Source organism: Blennius ocellaris (genome assembly GCF_963422515.1).
Source record: "Blennius ocellaris genome assembly, chromosome: 15".
NCBI lineage: Eukaryota > Metazoa > Chordata > Actinopteri > Blenniiformes > Blenniidae > Blennius > Blennius ocellaris.
In genome coordinates, this window is record NC_137664.1 from 19,587,814 (window position 1) to 19,602,863 (window position 15,050).

A 15,050-nucleotide genomic window follows, 5' to 3' on the forward strand; every position below is an offset into this window, starting at 1 on the left:
AGAGCATTGATGAATGTGTATAATGATAAATATTTGACGTATTGTGCAGCCCTACATGTAACATAAAACCCTCAGTATCGATGTGACGGAAGAAAAGCCCACATCAGTTTCAACATTTAGGTTTTAAACAGTAGCTGCAGCTGTACCATCCAGCTGTTTGGTAATTCTTTGATTTTTCTTGGTCTCCATGGAGTGAAGACGTAGATTATTACCTCGGTTTTTCAGAAGGGTTTGGAACGGGAGCAGACCCAGCGGTCAGATCTCTGCCTGCCTCCCTCCCTCCGGGCCAAACTCACTCGGCCATCTGCTAAAGACAGAGGGAAGTGGTGTATGTGTGTGTGTGTGTGTTTACGTGCAGATGGAATGGAGCGGATAAAGAGACGAGGTCATCAAATCTCTGACCTAATCTCTTGTGCACAAACTGGAGCAATACCAGGTAGAAAGCTTCCCTAAAACGTCCCACAAGAATTCCGGAGCCTGATAAACATCAGGAGCTTTTTTTTTTTTTTTTTTATGAGAAATGTTTCGGAAAACAAAATACACAGGCACGCACTCTTAAGCGTGGGAGGTCAAAATGAATCCGAGAAGCCAGCTTTGTGTTTTGAGTAGTCAAACACAATACGTGGCGTTCAGATCCACGCCGAGAGACGCATCTGTAATCGCAGTCGGAGGCAAAATCCCTGTAATCACGCTGTACAATACCCACCGGAGCACGGCGGTACAGTGTGAGCCGCACGGATTACACAGCGCTGCTTCTGCACACGCTCTCGTTCCTTTCCCCCCCCCCTCAGGATCCAAAAATGGGCTTCGGCATCGCGGTGTCGGGCGGACGGGACAACCCCAACGACGAGAGCGGCGAGACGTCCATCGTGGTGTCGGACGTCCTGCAGGGAGGACCCGGCGACGGGCTGCTGTTGTGTGTACACCCCCACCCCCCCCGCCGTCTGTAGAGCTCGCGGCACGTGCAGCCGCCCCCGGTGTCACGGTTTGAACTCAAAAGTTGAATGCGTGTTTTCCAGCGAGAATGACCGGGTCATCCAGGTGAACGCCATCCCCATGGAGGGCGCCCTCCACTCCTTCGCTGTCAACACCCTCCGGAAGTGTGGGAAAGTGGCAAAGATCGTAAGTCGAGCCGTCGCTTTGTTTTGGGGTCACGGGCTTTCAGCGGCGTCGGGTGCGAGGGATGGGTTTTCCACTTGAAACGTAGTCGTGAAAACGAAATGTCTTTTGTGGTTTCTTTTCAAGAATGTTTCACGTTTACACGGCAACAGTTTGAAAACGGTGTCTGTTCACACACTGGGTTTTCCAATAATATCACGCTCGTTTGCTTCTCACTGGGATTAATCACCCCGACAATGTCTGACCTGCTCCAGAGCAGGTTGTGATCTTGATAAGCGGTCAGAGCTCCGCCTCCTGGCCGATCAGAGGATGAGTTTATGGTGGATCGTTGTACACGCCTCAGGACAACATGGACTTGGAGTCATGACACTCTGCAGGCAAACATTGTTGTTATCGTCCATCTGCTCGCTCAAGTGCCGAGGAATCATTTTGCCACGGCTGTGGGGAGCATGCGATGCAGAAACGTTGCCAGTGTTAAGCTGCGAGTCATAATATTCCACCTGGGAAGCCGTTTTCTAAAAGTTGTGTTTTCACCGTCACCTAACGGACAACCAAAACACTGCGGAAGTTTAGCGTTTAACTGTTTACACTGTTTACACTACGTTGTCGTGTCAACAGCCTGTTTCAGTCTAGATATATTTGGTTTGCTCAAAACAAACTGAGAGTGATCTTTATGTCAGACACCAATTCCAACTTCTAAATGATCAGATGTGGTTTGATTAAGTTGTTTTCACACCTCAATGTGTAGTTTGGTGCTTCGGTGAGACGAGATGTTGCTTGACCTGTGAGGAGCCTCACTTTTCCATGACTGAATATTACTGAATGTTACCGACTATGACAACAGAAAGGAAATTACCTTTATGCATCACTGGTATACGATTTATTAAATATAAGTACTTACAGACGTCATCTCTGCTCAAACTTGTGGCTATTTGATCTGCAGCTCACTGAGCCCACTGTGGATTCATGCCAGCTGTAGCTTTTGTGTGGATTTCACAGACAGAACGGACTCCGACAAAACAATCATGAATGTATTGTAATGTGAAAAATTGTTGTTTTTATTGTTTAAAATAATGTAATCCTGGGATGATTTACAGGTTTTGTTTAAAGGTGCAAAATGTGTGTCAAACACAGAGTTGGTGTGCTTTTATTCCATTTTTCTGTCTTGCTTCCGACCTGAAGCTGCTCCTTGGTCATTGTAGCCCGTACAACGTCAGGACTTGTTGTTTTCAGTTGTGATCTCTTGTTTTTGTGTAAACCTGCAGACGGTGAAAAGGCCCCGGAAGGTCCCGTTCAACATGATGAACCGCCCCCCGTCCCCCGACGACCGAGTCTTCAACAACGACTACAATGAGGACTACAACTACGACCAGGACCGCCGCAGCGTGTACAGCGGCAGGAGCGGCGGTGGGCGCGACCCCAGTCTGGAGCGGGAGCGCGGCAGCGGCTACATGGATTCCGGCTACCACACGCGGGAGCGCGAGTACGAGCGCGACTACGACCGGCAGGAGCGCGGCGGCAGGAGCGCGGAGCGGGAGCTGAGCCCCGACCGGCAGTACAGGAGGGACGGCAGCCGGGGCCGCACCTTGGACCGGGAGCGCAGCAGCCCCGACCGCCGCTACAAGAGCGACCACGGGCTGGACCGCGACCACAGCCTGGACAGAAGGTACCGCGACCACAGCCCCGAGCGGCGCTACCGCAGCGAGCGGGCCCTGGACCGGGACTACAGCCCGGAGAGACGCCACCGCAACGACCGGCCGCTGGACCGCGCCAACAGCCCCGACCTGCGCTACGGCCGCGGCAGCCCCGGGCGGGGCGCCGGCCCGCGGGACCACAGCTTCGAGCGGGGCCGCGAGCGCGCCCCCAGCGATCCCCGGCGGCACGACGAGCCCGTGAAGCGCAGCGGCAGCAGGGACCGTCTGGACCGCTCGCCGTCGCCCGCCGCTCCGCCCATCCCCCTCCCCCGCCCGGCCCGAGACCTGGAGCCGCTGGAGAAGCCCGTCAACGTCGTGCTGCTGAAGAACCGGCCCAACGAAGGTGAGGAGATCAACGACCTTCTTACTGGTTAACGTCTGGACCTCATTCAGAGACGAACCGGTTCAGTTGTACACACTTAGCTGCTGGTCAGCTGTCAGGGTGACTTTGTCAAAACACCCATAATGCAACAGCTATAGGAGAAGTTTTTTGGACGTTTCACTACAATTTTACACTGCAAGTTTTCTTTAACATGTTGAGATTGTAGTCATTGTTTTTGTGAAACTATCAACATTTTCCTCATGTATATTCTGTGTCACAACAAAGGATTTCAATTTAAAGGTTATCATGGCACCGTGTAACCGGTCCGGCCCACTCCAAATGAAATTGGACTGTATGTGGATCCTGAACTAAATCAGATCCAGACAATTGTCAAAAGGTCAAAATGTATTCTGACCACCATTCATTTTTTTTAACGCTTGGGGAGTTCGGGAGATGAAATAAAACCTAACCTCACACAAAGGTTTTGCCAGAGAATTCTCTGATGTAACCAGTTGGACTTGCAGCAATTGTTTAAATATATATATGTAATTTGTGATATTCTGATTTTAGACTGTTGTTTCTCTGAGTTACATAATTACAATACAAGAGGACTGATGAGTCGACCACTCTTTATTTTTAAATACAAGACATGGTGGGATCAATAACAAACGTAGAGGAAGGCATCTCCAGCCTCTCTTGCCCCAGTTCAGCCTCCTCCTCCTCCCCCCCCACCCCACCCCCCCGACCCCCCCCTCCTCCTCCCAGGGCGTCTGATCCCCGCCACCAGCCAGAGAATTTGAGATGCACCATTTTAACACTTCTGAGCATTTTCTCCACAAGCAGTTTCTTTCAGAATCATTGAAATGCAGTTATTTTGACCAACTCAATATTCAATTAAAAAAGGTAGGTATTTTAGATAAACATGCATATATTGTATTCAGAATAAATGGAAAATGTTGATTTCAGGCCAACATTTTCCTCTAAAATGTTGTTGTGAGACTCGATTGATCACAAACAAACCAACCGGATGCATTTTGGCGACTGAATATGCTGGTTGAGCTCGTCTGTCTTCTAGCGATGTGCTGACGTTGGTTTGTTGTGTGTTTTCCAGAGTACGGCCTCCGGCTGGGCAGCCAGCTCTTCATTAAAGAGATGACCAGCACCGGCCTGGCCTTCAGGGACGGGAACCTGCAGGAAGGAGACATCATCCTGAAGGTGGCGCTAGTCGATTCCGAGTTTGTTTGTTTTTTTTCTTTTGGACCGTGTGCAGTGAGAAGCAGCAATTTCCTCATGTCCTCTCTCGCCCTCAGATTAACGGCACGGTGACGGAGAACCTCTCTCTCAGCGACGCCGGGAAGCTGATCGAGAAGTCACGCGGGAAGCTGCAGCTGGTGGTGCAGAGAGACAAGCGCCAGGTGCTGATCCGAGTCCCGCCCATGGTCGACAGCGACTCGGAGCTCGATGGTGAGAGACAATCGACACTGAAAAGCAGCAGGTCCTACCCAGTGTAGAGGCACAGCTGGCGACCCCATCTTCATCACCACCTCCACCATCATCATCATTCTATAGAGAGAAAAAAAAAAAAAAAATCCACTGCGTCTGAAAGTCATTTAAATCGACTGTGGAAACTGTTGATGTTGCTGTATCTGTCAACCAATCATAAAATAAAGCTTTTAATCACTTTTCAGTCGTATTTAAACGTTCTTTCATGTGCGAGCTTCTACTAACACACGGAGCCGGACCACCCGCTCGCCAAACAATCACCATAATCCCTCCACCCTCATTGTGATTACTCATTCTTTTATACCTGTTTTTAATGTCACATGACCAAACGCTGGGCCCGGATTGGTCCCCGCCAATCTGGATGAGTGGTGTGAGTGGATTGTTCACTGACCAAATGTTTGCAGGGGGGAGGGGGGGGTGAAAATCGCCCAAAGACTTGTGACCCACTTTGTCTGGTTTTGGGCGTGTGTGTGTGCGTGTATGTGTATGTGCGCATGTGTGAAAGTGCTCACTCGCCTCCAGTAGGGTGATCTAATCCCCGATCATAATCCTGCTATTGGATATGACAGAATTTCATTACACTCAGGTTTTGCAGCAGCAGCAACCTTCTGGAGTTCAGCCGTCCAGCGTCCCTGTTTGCAAAGATCCCTGGGAACAATAGAGGCTCACCACAAAAGTGTGTGTGTGTGTGTCTGTGTGTGGACATTGAGGGTAAATGAGGATTTTTCACAAAATCACCTCGAGTGCATCCATTTAATCTCGCTCTGATGGATATTGCTCTGCTGCACTGTGAAAGTGCACTTCAGGCCTGTTAGAGTTCAACCACGTTTTCTTTTTTTTCTTTTTTTTTTTTGTCCCGATTGAGATCTCCAGAGCTGTGAATGCGTGTAAATGTTGAGCACGCTCAGCTGACCTTCATTCACCTGCGCTGGCTCGTCTCCGCCGCCTTCACCGCCTGCGGGCCACCCGAGCTCTGCGAAGGCGCAGTGATGTGATCTGTGAATCTCAAGTCGCCGCCGTGCATCAGAGAGGTGGTGATGTTTTACCGTCTTTGTCGTTGGCAGATATCTCAGAGATCGAGTCGTACCGCTCCTACTCTCCACAGGACGACCGGCGGGGGCACCACTCCGACCTCTCGTCCCACTCCTCCAACGAGAGACTTCGAGACAAACCCAGGTACTTGCCAACACGGGAGTCCCAACTGAGCTTCGGCTAAGCCCCGCCCCCCCCCCACGAGACATTGCCTTAGTTTATAGTAAATGTTGACGTTGTTGTTTCTAGCTGTGGTGTTGAGTTTGTGTGGTGTGGCACGGCTTAATCTACCGGAGACATTTGCTCATGTTTGGTTTGTGTTTGGGAAGTGAGATTAAGTTAAGATTCTTTCACGATACCTCATATCGCTGTTGCACAGCCCCAGGCACATCGACTTGAAATGGCTCATAAAACAATTGCTTCTCTATGGAGGTGAGTGAGTTTGTCCAAGTCCAAGACAGTTGGTAGTTGAACACAAACAAATTATTTAAGGGTGGAGCCAAAAGGTCAATTCCTGCTTTCACTCGTGTGCTTAAAAAAAGATGATTCATTCCGGAAGCTTGACTGTGAGGATTGTCCTCTTCCAGTCCGACTGCTGCATGTGTTTCCTTTTTAAAATAACCCCAAAAAACAAACGCATATTACAAAAAAATAACTCTCAAGCAAAGAAACATATTTTCATATTCGTCCTTTCCTGGCAGAACTTGCAGCACAGGATCCCAGAGCTTATCAAACTCTTCTCCCGTGTTGTTATCATAGAATATCTCAAATATTTTGTACTATGGGTACTGTATCCAGTTTCCACCTTGGCACCGTTAACGTCTTTGCAACCACAATCCCAAACTGCTTTTTTCTCTTGCTTTGTTATAAGAAACAAGCAAGATTGTTACATCAAGAGGATCAGGATTCTAACGCCTCCTGAAGGCTGCAGAAAAACAATGAAAGATGCTTTTTCCGGTCTGTATGAAGTTCCACACGTGAGCAGAGAGCGCGTTGGATAATGAACGTTGGAAACATCAGGGTATAAAAGCTGTGAAGTCTTTCTCTGGAGTAGTAGAGGCCATGTATTGTCTTCCCTGCCTGAAATTAACCAAGTATTCTTGGTTTACAAGTTTATGTCAATCTGTCAAAGCTCCATTAAACATCTGTTGACCTCAGTTTGAGCGCGATCGAAGACACAAAATGAGAAATCTGCACTGCTTTTATTATTCATGTGTTGATAAAGACGGCAGGAAAAATCAAAACAATCAGGATAATACAGGATTATGTTTATTCATGCTCCACAAAGCTTCACCGTCATCCCATCTATTATTAGAACGAGTGTGAGGAAGGTTCCAGTTGTATCCGCTCATCTTGGATGGTAGTGGGAGAAGCGACGTGTAATTCCAACGTTGGTCTTTGCGTCCTCACCAGAGACGATCCACCAAACAGGCTGGTGAAGATGGGAGCCATGCCGACCCCATTCAGAGGCGCGGACCGAGGCGTTGAGGACACGCCCCCTCTGCAGGCAGAGAGGGAGGAGCCCCGATCAGAGACGCCACCCGGTAAAACAAACGCACCCCCCCCTCCCCTGAAGACACAAACTGGGTGGATCAAGTTTCAAAGTGTACTGCTTGTGTCCGTGCAGCACCAGCAGTCACCGCGGCCCCGAAGGCCCACGCTCCTCCAAAGGTCCCTCTGAAGCCGAGCCCGGACGACCAGGAAGTATACGGGTCAGTGTTTCACCAAGGAACTTCCTCACAGTAGCGAATCGGCCACTCCCTTCCTGCAACCGTGTGTTGAACTGTGCGCCGCAGGCCCAACACGGTGATGGTGCGATTCCAGAAGGGCGACAGCGTGGGCCTGAGGCTGGCGGGAGGAAACGACGTGGGCATCTTCATCGCCGGCGTCCAGGAGGACAGCGCCGCCGAGCAGGAGGGGCTCCGCACCGGAGATCAGATCGTGAAGGTTGTTGAATCATACTTTTTCAAACCCTGCAGGTTCACACGAGTCCTTCAGTTTAACGCCACTCGTCCCCCTCACACACCTCACTTTAACCAAACACGCCCATCGGTGCACAAAAGACTATTTACAAATAGTGGTCTCAACTTTTTTCCTTTGTGATTCTGTCACGTCATCCTGTTTCGTTCTGCATTTTCTGTCACTTCAGGTGAATAACATGGACTTCAGAGGGATGGTACGTGAAGACGCGGTCCTCTACCTCCTGGAAGTCCCCAAAGGAGAAGACGTGACCATTCTGGCACAGAGTAAACCTGAAGGTAATTGAACTGACCAAACGGCAACCAATAGAGAACATTCTTTAAAAAAAAAAAAAAAAAAAATTCTAAGTGTGAGTGAATTATTTCACTCACGTTTCTGCAGAAATCATTCAAGTGGCTGTTATGACAGAATTGCAATGACACCAAAGTTATGTGAGAAACAGACAAATTTAGCTAATTAGTCTTCAGTGCAAATCTTCAAATGGTGAAGCGGCATCAGTAGAACTCGACGAGCCTCAGTGTAAAGATGGTACGAGCTCCGTTTCCTCTCCTTTCAGTGTACGAAGACATCTTGGAGTCGGGCCGAGGCGACTCGTTCTTCATCAGAACCCACTTTGAGTACGAGAAGGAGGCGCCGCAGAGCCTGCCGTTCTCCCGCGGCGAGATCTTCAAGGTGACGGACACGCTGTACGACGGTAAGCTGGGCAGCTGGCTGGCGATCCGCACCGACAAAGAGAACCAGCTGCTGGAGAAAGGCATCATCCCGGCCAAGAGCAGGTGAGCGACGCACCTTCAGAACCGTGACCGTTGGGCTCCTCGACGCTCAGAAGAGAATCACGCAATGCGTCTCGCCTCGTGTCCGGCAGAGCCGAGCAGATGGCCAACGCTCAGAACGCCGCCCGGGCCGCGTCCGGCAACGACCGGGGAGACTTCTGGCGGCTGCGGGGTCAGAGAGCCGCCAAGAAGAAAGACCTGCGCAAGAGCCGAGAGGACCTGAGCGCCGCTCCGGTCAGCACGCGGTTCCCGGCCTACGAGAGAGTGGTGCTCCGGGAAGGTGCTTCAGAAAACACTCCACGCCGCGGTGACCGGTCGACTCACGTTTCTGTCTCCACGTGTGAAATAACCTCCCCCCTCCGGGTTTCCTTCAGCTGGTTTCAGGAGACCGGTCGTGATTTTCGGTCCCATTTCTGACGCCGTCAACGACAAACTGGCCAACGACCTTCTCAATGAGTTTGTCGTCGCCAGTAAGTGCCTTTTTATAGTTTAATGGCGTATTCGGTAACGTTAGTGGAGATTTTGTTCTCACCGCTCGCCTCTCTCTTTCAGGAACGGAGCCCAAAGATGCAGGAACTGAGAAGTCGTCCGGAGTGGTGCGACTGAACACCATCCGACAAATCATCGAGCAGGTACGCGGCGGTGGAGGAGGCAAATGCTGTCACATAACATCACATTCACCCTCCTCCTCTTCCTCCTCCTCCTCTTCCTCGTTCTGCTCCCACAGGACCTTCACGCTCTTCTGGACGTAACCCCCAAAGCCGTGGACACCCTGAACTACACCCAGTGGTATCCCATCGTCATCTTCCTCAACCCCGACAGCAAGCAGGGCGTCAAAACCATGAGGAACCGCCTCCTGCCCGGGTCCAACCGCAGCTCCCGCAAGCTGTACGAGCAGGCGGTCAAGCTGAGGAAGACCTGCTCTCATCTCTTCACCGGTACGGCCTGAGGGAGACTCCAGGATGTATCGTACCAATAATGTTATATATTTATATTGTGAATCCAGTGCTCATGGAAGAGAAGCACTGTTCTCGACGTATTTAAAAAGAACAAAGTTGTCGGAGTTCATTGGGAAGACGGGTACTGCAGTTTTTCAACGTAGCTACAACTAGTCCAGTTTATTGGTTATATGATCGTATGTCGGTGAGCAAAACAATCAACAATGATTTTTTTTTTTTTCTGTCTCTACTGAGACGGAGAGCTCTAATGGAATGTTCACACCCTAACGTTTTCTAAGAGATGGCAGCAACATTCTGTGGCATCGGGAGTAATTGGGGAAAAACATCTTTTGGAGTTCACATTTTTCAAAATGCAAAATATAAATGGGGAAATCAGACTTTTGTGAAAACCTGCTGAGTGCACATGTGCAGTCTGGTTGCGGTTAGGAGTGCATCAATACCGATGACCGTTCATCAGGTCTGATACTGCACTTTCACTCGTATTTGTAAAACATCCCCGACACACCAGTGATGCAACATGTAACAGCATAATGGAAAGCTGGAGAAGTATAAATGGCTTTAATAAGTACTTGTATCGTTTAAAAACGTTGCATCGGTGCATCCCTAGTTGCAGTCTACTTTTTATGAGCATGTCTAAATATGGGTTCAGGTTGTTTGTGCTGCTCTCGCTTCACATAACGGCTTCGATGTTCGATGCCAAGCCCGTTTGTTTAGACGCGTTTTTAACCAAACTTACCTCAAACTTCCACAAATAGAATAAAGTGAGATGCAGCCGCAGCGTCCCGAGTTAAAATATTTAACAATGATGGTCGTGTTTTAAAAATATCATTCCCCTCAAGATCCCAGCTGCATGCTGGGTAGCGCAGACGCCGGCTTTGACGGGGAAGAAGGAAATGAAGAATGAATGCAGTTTGCTGCTCATCGTACAGTCTTTTAATGGAGCATTTAAAGTGTTTTTGTCGGTTTAAAACACTGAAACGATCCATAAAAGGCAACATTTCACTTCATTAACCCTCCAGGTTGTCGTCAATCGTCGGTGCCGCTCGTGCAGGATTTTCTCACGTGTTGTGTTTCTGTCCTCCCAGCGACCATCAACCTGAACTCGGCGAACGACGGCTGGTACGGCAGCGTGAAGGATTCCATCCGGGAGCAGCAGAGCCGCGCCGTGTGGGTGTGCGAGGGCAAGGTGAGCCTCGTCGTCTCTACCCGCTCGCGCTCACCCGTCCCCGCAGAAATCAGCGCTGATGTGTCTCTCTCCCTCTCCAGCTGGACGGCTCGGAGGAGGACCTGGATCTCCACGACGACCGCATGTCCTACCTGTCGGCGATGAGCGCCGACTACCTGAGCATGGACAGCCGCCTGACCAGCGACTACGAGGACACGGCGGACGAGGGCGGCGCCTACACCGACAACGAGCTGGACGAGGTGCTGGACGAGCCGCATCCCGTGTCGGCCATCAGCCGCTCGTCGGAGCCGGTGCTGCCGGACGAGGTGGGCGTGGCCTCCCGCCGACACCTGTGCCAAATCGGCCGTGACCACCGAACGTCCAGACCTGACCTGACCCTGTCCGCCGTCCCCGTCCCCGTGTCTGTGTCTGTCTGTGTCTGTGTAGAAGCTTCACCCTGAACCCCGGGCTCGTATGAGGAGGGCAGGTAGCAGAGAGGTGCTGCACAGAGAGCCCAGTCCCCCCCCTTCCTTTGTCCCCGAACCCCCCAAGGTGAGAATCCCCCACCCCCCCTCCTCCTCCTCCTCCTATAGTCAATTGTCTGTCTGTGTGTGTGTGTGTGTGTGTGGTTTCATCACAAAACCAAGCAGCGCCCACTCGCGGCCCAACAGGAGAGTAGAGAGCTTTATTCCTCCCCAGGGGGAAACACAAACTCACAACAGCTCAAGGTAAAAGGTGCAGAACCTATAAAGTTAAGGAATTCAAATCTGTAAACATATGTGAATATCTAAACGAGAGCAAAAAGAGCGCAAAAAATAGAATATGTAAAAATAAAAATAAAAAATAAAACAATCCAGTAATAAGAAAAAAGATTATGCTTAAACTGTAAAAAGTGTTAATTAATAACAAGCAAAAACTAAACAAATAATAGATAATTGATGTATTTTAAGCAAAAATAAATAATAAATAATTATAATAATAATAAATTAGGCTAAATGACCTTGTCTTATTAATATTGTCAATGTGAGCACAATTTATTATTATTTTTTATTATTATTATTGTTTGCTTTTTCTGTGCAACTTTTTATTTATTTATTTTTATTTTATTTATTTTTTGTTTTATTGTGTTGGTGTTGCTGTTGCTGTTTTGTTCTTTCTTTGTGTTTACTGTCAAGAAAAAAAACGGAAAAATGAAAACAAAGAGTTAAAAAAAAAAAAAGAAGAAAAAATCCTCTAAAGAAAAGAGTAAATTGCCAGGATTGCTATACACATTGTTACACATTGTTTTCAGCATTTCTGCCTTTTCCATGTAAAGTTGCACCGTTTTCACTACGAAACAACTGAAGTCTCCTTCTGAAGCAGCAAAAACAAACTGAGATCAAAAACATGATGAGAAAAATGAGCTGAAGTAGAATAGGAGAAGAGTGTTAGTGTTAGAGAGAGCGGAGGCCTTGTTTAAAGGAAAGGAGAAACGGCGACTAAAACAAATCCCTGAATCCGACTGCAATCGGGAGGAAAAGTTAGTTCTGTGAGTTCATCTTGTGTTCCAGACCTTCGTACAACGCGGCTCGTGGAGAAATACGTTTAATAATCGCTGCTATGAACGTTGAATCGCCCCCCCCCCCCCCCCCCCGTCAGGGTTAGGTTAGGGTCCCTGGCAGGAATTAAGGAGGAGGTCCAGCCTGAATCCGAGTCAAACCGTCCTCCGCGTCTCCTCCCCCCGTCCCCCGCAGGTGCGCACCCAGACCCGCACCGACTCCACCCGGAGCTACGAGTCGCACTCCAGCAGCACCATCAGCAGCGACGCGGTGGGCGGAGGCAAACCGCTGCCGCCGCCCGTCGCCCTGAAGCCCTCGATCGGCCGGCTGAACCAGTCGTCCGGGGAGCAGAGCCCGGCCAGGGAGGACGAGGCCGACCCCGCCAGCAAGTCCTTCCTGGGGAAGGTGAGAGTCCTCCGCCCAGACGCTCACGTTTCCTCCTTTGCAAGCTCCGCCCACTTTGACACGCCCCCCGCTGACTTATTAAACAATGTTTGTTGCTCTTTCTTCCTGCTCCTCTTTTCTCTGCCTCTAATATGACATAGAAAATGGGTGATCAGGTAACTGCAACCTTTGCTTTCCCGTGGTGTGGTCACAGCTCATCTCATTCGGTGTCTCATCACGGCTCCTTTCATGTCCTCGTGCGCTCCCACCTCATTTCCTCTCCCTCGCGACTTAATGACCTTCCCGTTCCCGCTCTCGCTCAGATCAAGGCGTTTGAGAAGATGGACCATCTGGCTCGAGCTCAGAGGCTTCTGGAGCTGCAGGAGGCGGAAAACGCTCGGGTCAGTAGAACCTTGGTGATGCAGGAAAGCAAACTTAAAAAATGTGAAGGTTTCCTGCATCCAAACACACTAAAGCTTCTTTGTTCGATCAGAGCTACACACACACACACACGTACAGTTACTGCTGGTCACCAGTTCACCGAGTGCAGCTTGTTTCTTCCTCTCTGTAAATGTCTCCGTCACACAGATCACATGGTGACTGATTAGTTCTGAGGTTTGAACCTTTTGTCCCCTCGGCTCTCCAGCAGACCAGGAGTTGAGCCGCTGTGGCCTTTCAGGCGAGGGGAAAACGACAGACGACTTAAACTAACATTAACGTTCCACGTTTGGAAAGAGAATGCAGTGAAATAGTGACTTGTGTCTCCAACAGTTGTTCGTTTGAAGGTCGCCTGACATTTTGTGTTTGTGACCCTTCATCCAGCTTGAAATCGCCCAGAAGCATCCGGACATCTACGCCGTCCCCGTGAAGCTGCCAAAGCCCAACCTCAACCGTCCTCAGCCAATCGGGTGAGAGCGTCGGCCTCCTCTCTGACCTTTCCACCGCCTGATGCCAGGCTAACTCCTCTCTCTCTCTCTCTCTCTCTCTCTCTCTCTGTGTGTGTGTGTCTGTGTGTCTGTGTCTGTGTGTCTGTGTCTGTGTGTGTGTGTGTGTGTGTGTGTGTGTCTGTGTGTCTGTGTGTCTGTGTGTCTGTGTGTCTGTGTGTCTGTGTGTGTGTGTGTGTGTGTGTGTGTGTGTGTGTGTTCAGTTCTAGCTCCCACGCCGAGCCGCAGGCGTCCTCCCGGCCGTCGTACTCGGAGGACGACGAGGCCGAGTACCGCCGGCAGCTGGCCGACCAGAACAAGAGAGGCTACTACAACCCGCAGAAGTACAAGGACACGGAGCTGTAGGCCCAGCAGGGGGCGACGGCACACAAGTGGACCACCCGTTTACCATGGCAACGGCTTTTTGTAGCTTCACGACAAAAAGAACTCTCTGAACTCTTTTCATTCATAGCCCAATTTCGTTTTTTTTTGTTTTTTTTATGTTGTACAGGACATGTTGGCACACCTTCGTCATGAAACGTTTCTGTCACTTTGATTTCCCTCTGCCTGCCTCTCCTTTAAAGTCGAGCATCTTTTGATTTTATTCTGGAAGAAATTAAGCTGAAACGTTTTGGGGTATTTTTTTTGCCACACGGAAACAAAAAGCTTGTGAGCTGGACGTTCTGGGTGTTTGTGGATTTTCTCCTTGGTTCTGACTGTGAGTGATTCCTTTTTGACCACTAGGTGGCAGCACTGAGTTACTTCAGTATTTGCCAAATAGAGTGGCTCTACACCATCTTGTGGTATGAAGTGGTATTGCATCAGATATTTGACACTAATAATTCTTTGAAATGATGTCAGAACTGTTTCTGTAGTTTTTGAAGACTTGAAACAGTTTAAAGCAGAAACTTCTTTTTTTTACACTAATAATGAAAAATTGCGGCAAACCAGTGACGTTGATGTTTAGGTATATTTTTTGACTAAAAGATATTTAACCTGACTCATTGTTTTTTTATGAAACATGTTAACACTTTAACAAATGCAATAAAATATTTAGCTATATGCTGAGTTTTATGCCTACTATTGATCAGAAGTCATAAAAACAGAAGAATTTGACCTGAAATGATCATTTTAGCAGATATTTAACAATCGTTAGCGGACAGACGTCAGGTCGTTTTATCTCGTAATACTAGTTCATGCCACCAGGTGGTGTTGTGAGTCGGGTGTTTGATCTGTACGAAGCAGCAGAGGACCTAAAGATGCTGCAGTAACTTAAACGTGGCGTAACGGGAATCTCATACACTGGATCTTTAACTACGACACGAGAGGCAGAAACAAATAGTTATTTTTTTGGTTGTCGTTCCAGCTGTGAATCTTCATAAGTGCCTTTCAGCTCTTCTTCCAGCCTCAGATATCCAACATCTGCAGACTGTTTACTCAAATATTAACCTTTTCATCGTCGTCCTCTTCCGAACCCAGAACCAAAACACAGATTTAAAGTGGAAACGTGTTACTTTTACAGCAGCTGCACACAAACCGAGACAATCGTTTTTATGGTTTTTATACTGATTATTCACCAGCTCACAGATGTGGTGACAATCATGTCGGTTTATCTTCTGAATCCCTGTTAGTCTGTGATTTTTTTTTTTTTTTTTTAG

At 48.9% G+C, this 15,050-nt stretch overlaps 1 protein-coding gene across 5 annotated transcripts in view; it reads left to right on the top strand.

Moving 5' to 3' along the window:
- The window catches only part of tjp2a (tight junction protein 2a (zona occludens 2)), a 41,142-nt gene extending 26,092 nt beyond the window's left edge, over window positions 1–15,050 (top strand). For all 5 annotated transcript variants that reach the window (XM_080510422.1, XM_080510423.1, XM_080510419.1 and 2 more), the window contains 22 exons: window positions 792–916; window positions 1,020–1,122; window positions 2,385–3,156; window positions 4,247–4,350; window positions 4,446–4,599; window positions 5,703–5,814; window positions 7,084–7,214; window positions 7,298–7,382; window positions 7,467–7,617; window positions 7,820–7,928; window positions 8,207–8,426; window positions 8,516–8,703; window positions 8,798–8,893; window positions 8,976–9,055; window positions 9,151–9,361; window positions 10,468–10,568; window positions 10,649–10,873; window positions 10,995–11,099; window positions 12,281–12,490; window positions 12,793–12,870; window positions 13,292–13,377; window positions 13,617–15,050. In XM_080510422.1, coding sequence (XP_080366548.1) covers window positions 792–916; window positions 1,020–1,122; window positions 2,385–3,156; window positions 4,247–4,350; window positions 4,446–4,599; window positions 5,703–5,814; window positions 7,084–7,214; window positions 7,298–7,382; window positions 7,467–7,617; window positions 7,820–7,928; window positions 8,207–8,426; window positions 8,516–8,703; window positions 8,798–8,893; window positions 8,976–9,055; window positions 9,151–9,361; window positions 10,468–10,568; window positions 10,649–10,873; window positions 10,995–11,099; window positions 12,281–12,490; window positions 12,793–12,870; window positions 13,292–13,377; window positions 13,617–13,758 — 3,588 coding nt within the window. In that variant the 3' untranslated portion in view covers window positions 13,759–15,050. The remainder of the gene's footprint in view (window positions 1–791; window positions 917–1,019; window positions 1,123–2,384; window positions 3,157–4,246; window positions 4,351–4,445; window positions 4,600–5,702; window positions 5,815–7,083; window positions 7,215–7,297; window positions 7,383–7,466; window positions 7,618–7,819; window positions 7,929–8,206; window positions 8,427–8,515; window positions 8,704–8,797; window positions 8,894–8,975; window positions 9,056–9,150; window positions 9,362–10,467; window positions 10,569–10,648; window positions 10,874–10,994; window positions 11,100–12,280; window positions 12,491–12,792; window positions 12,871–13,291; window positions 13,378–13,616) is intronic.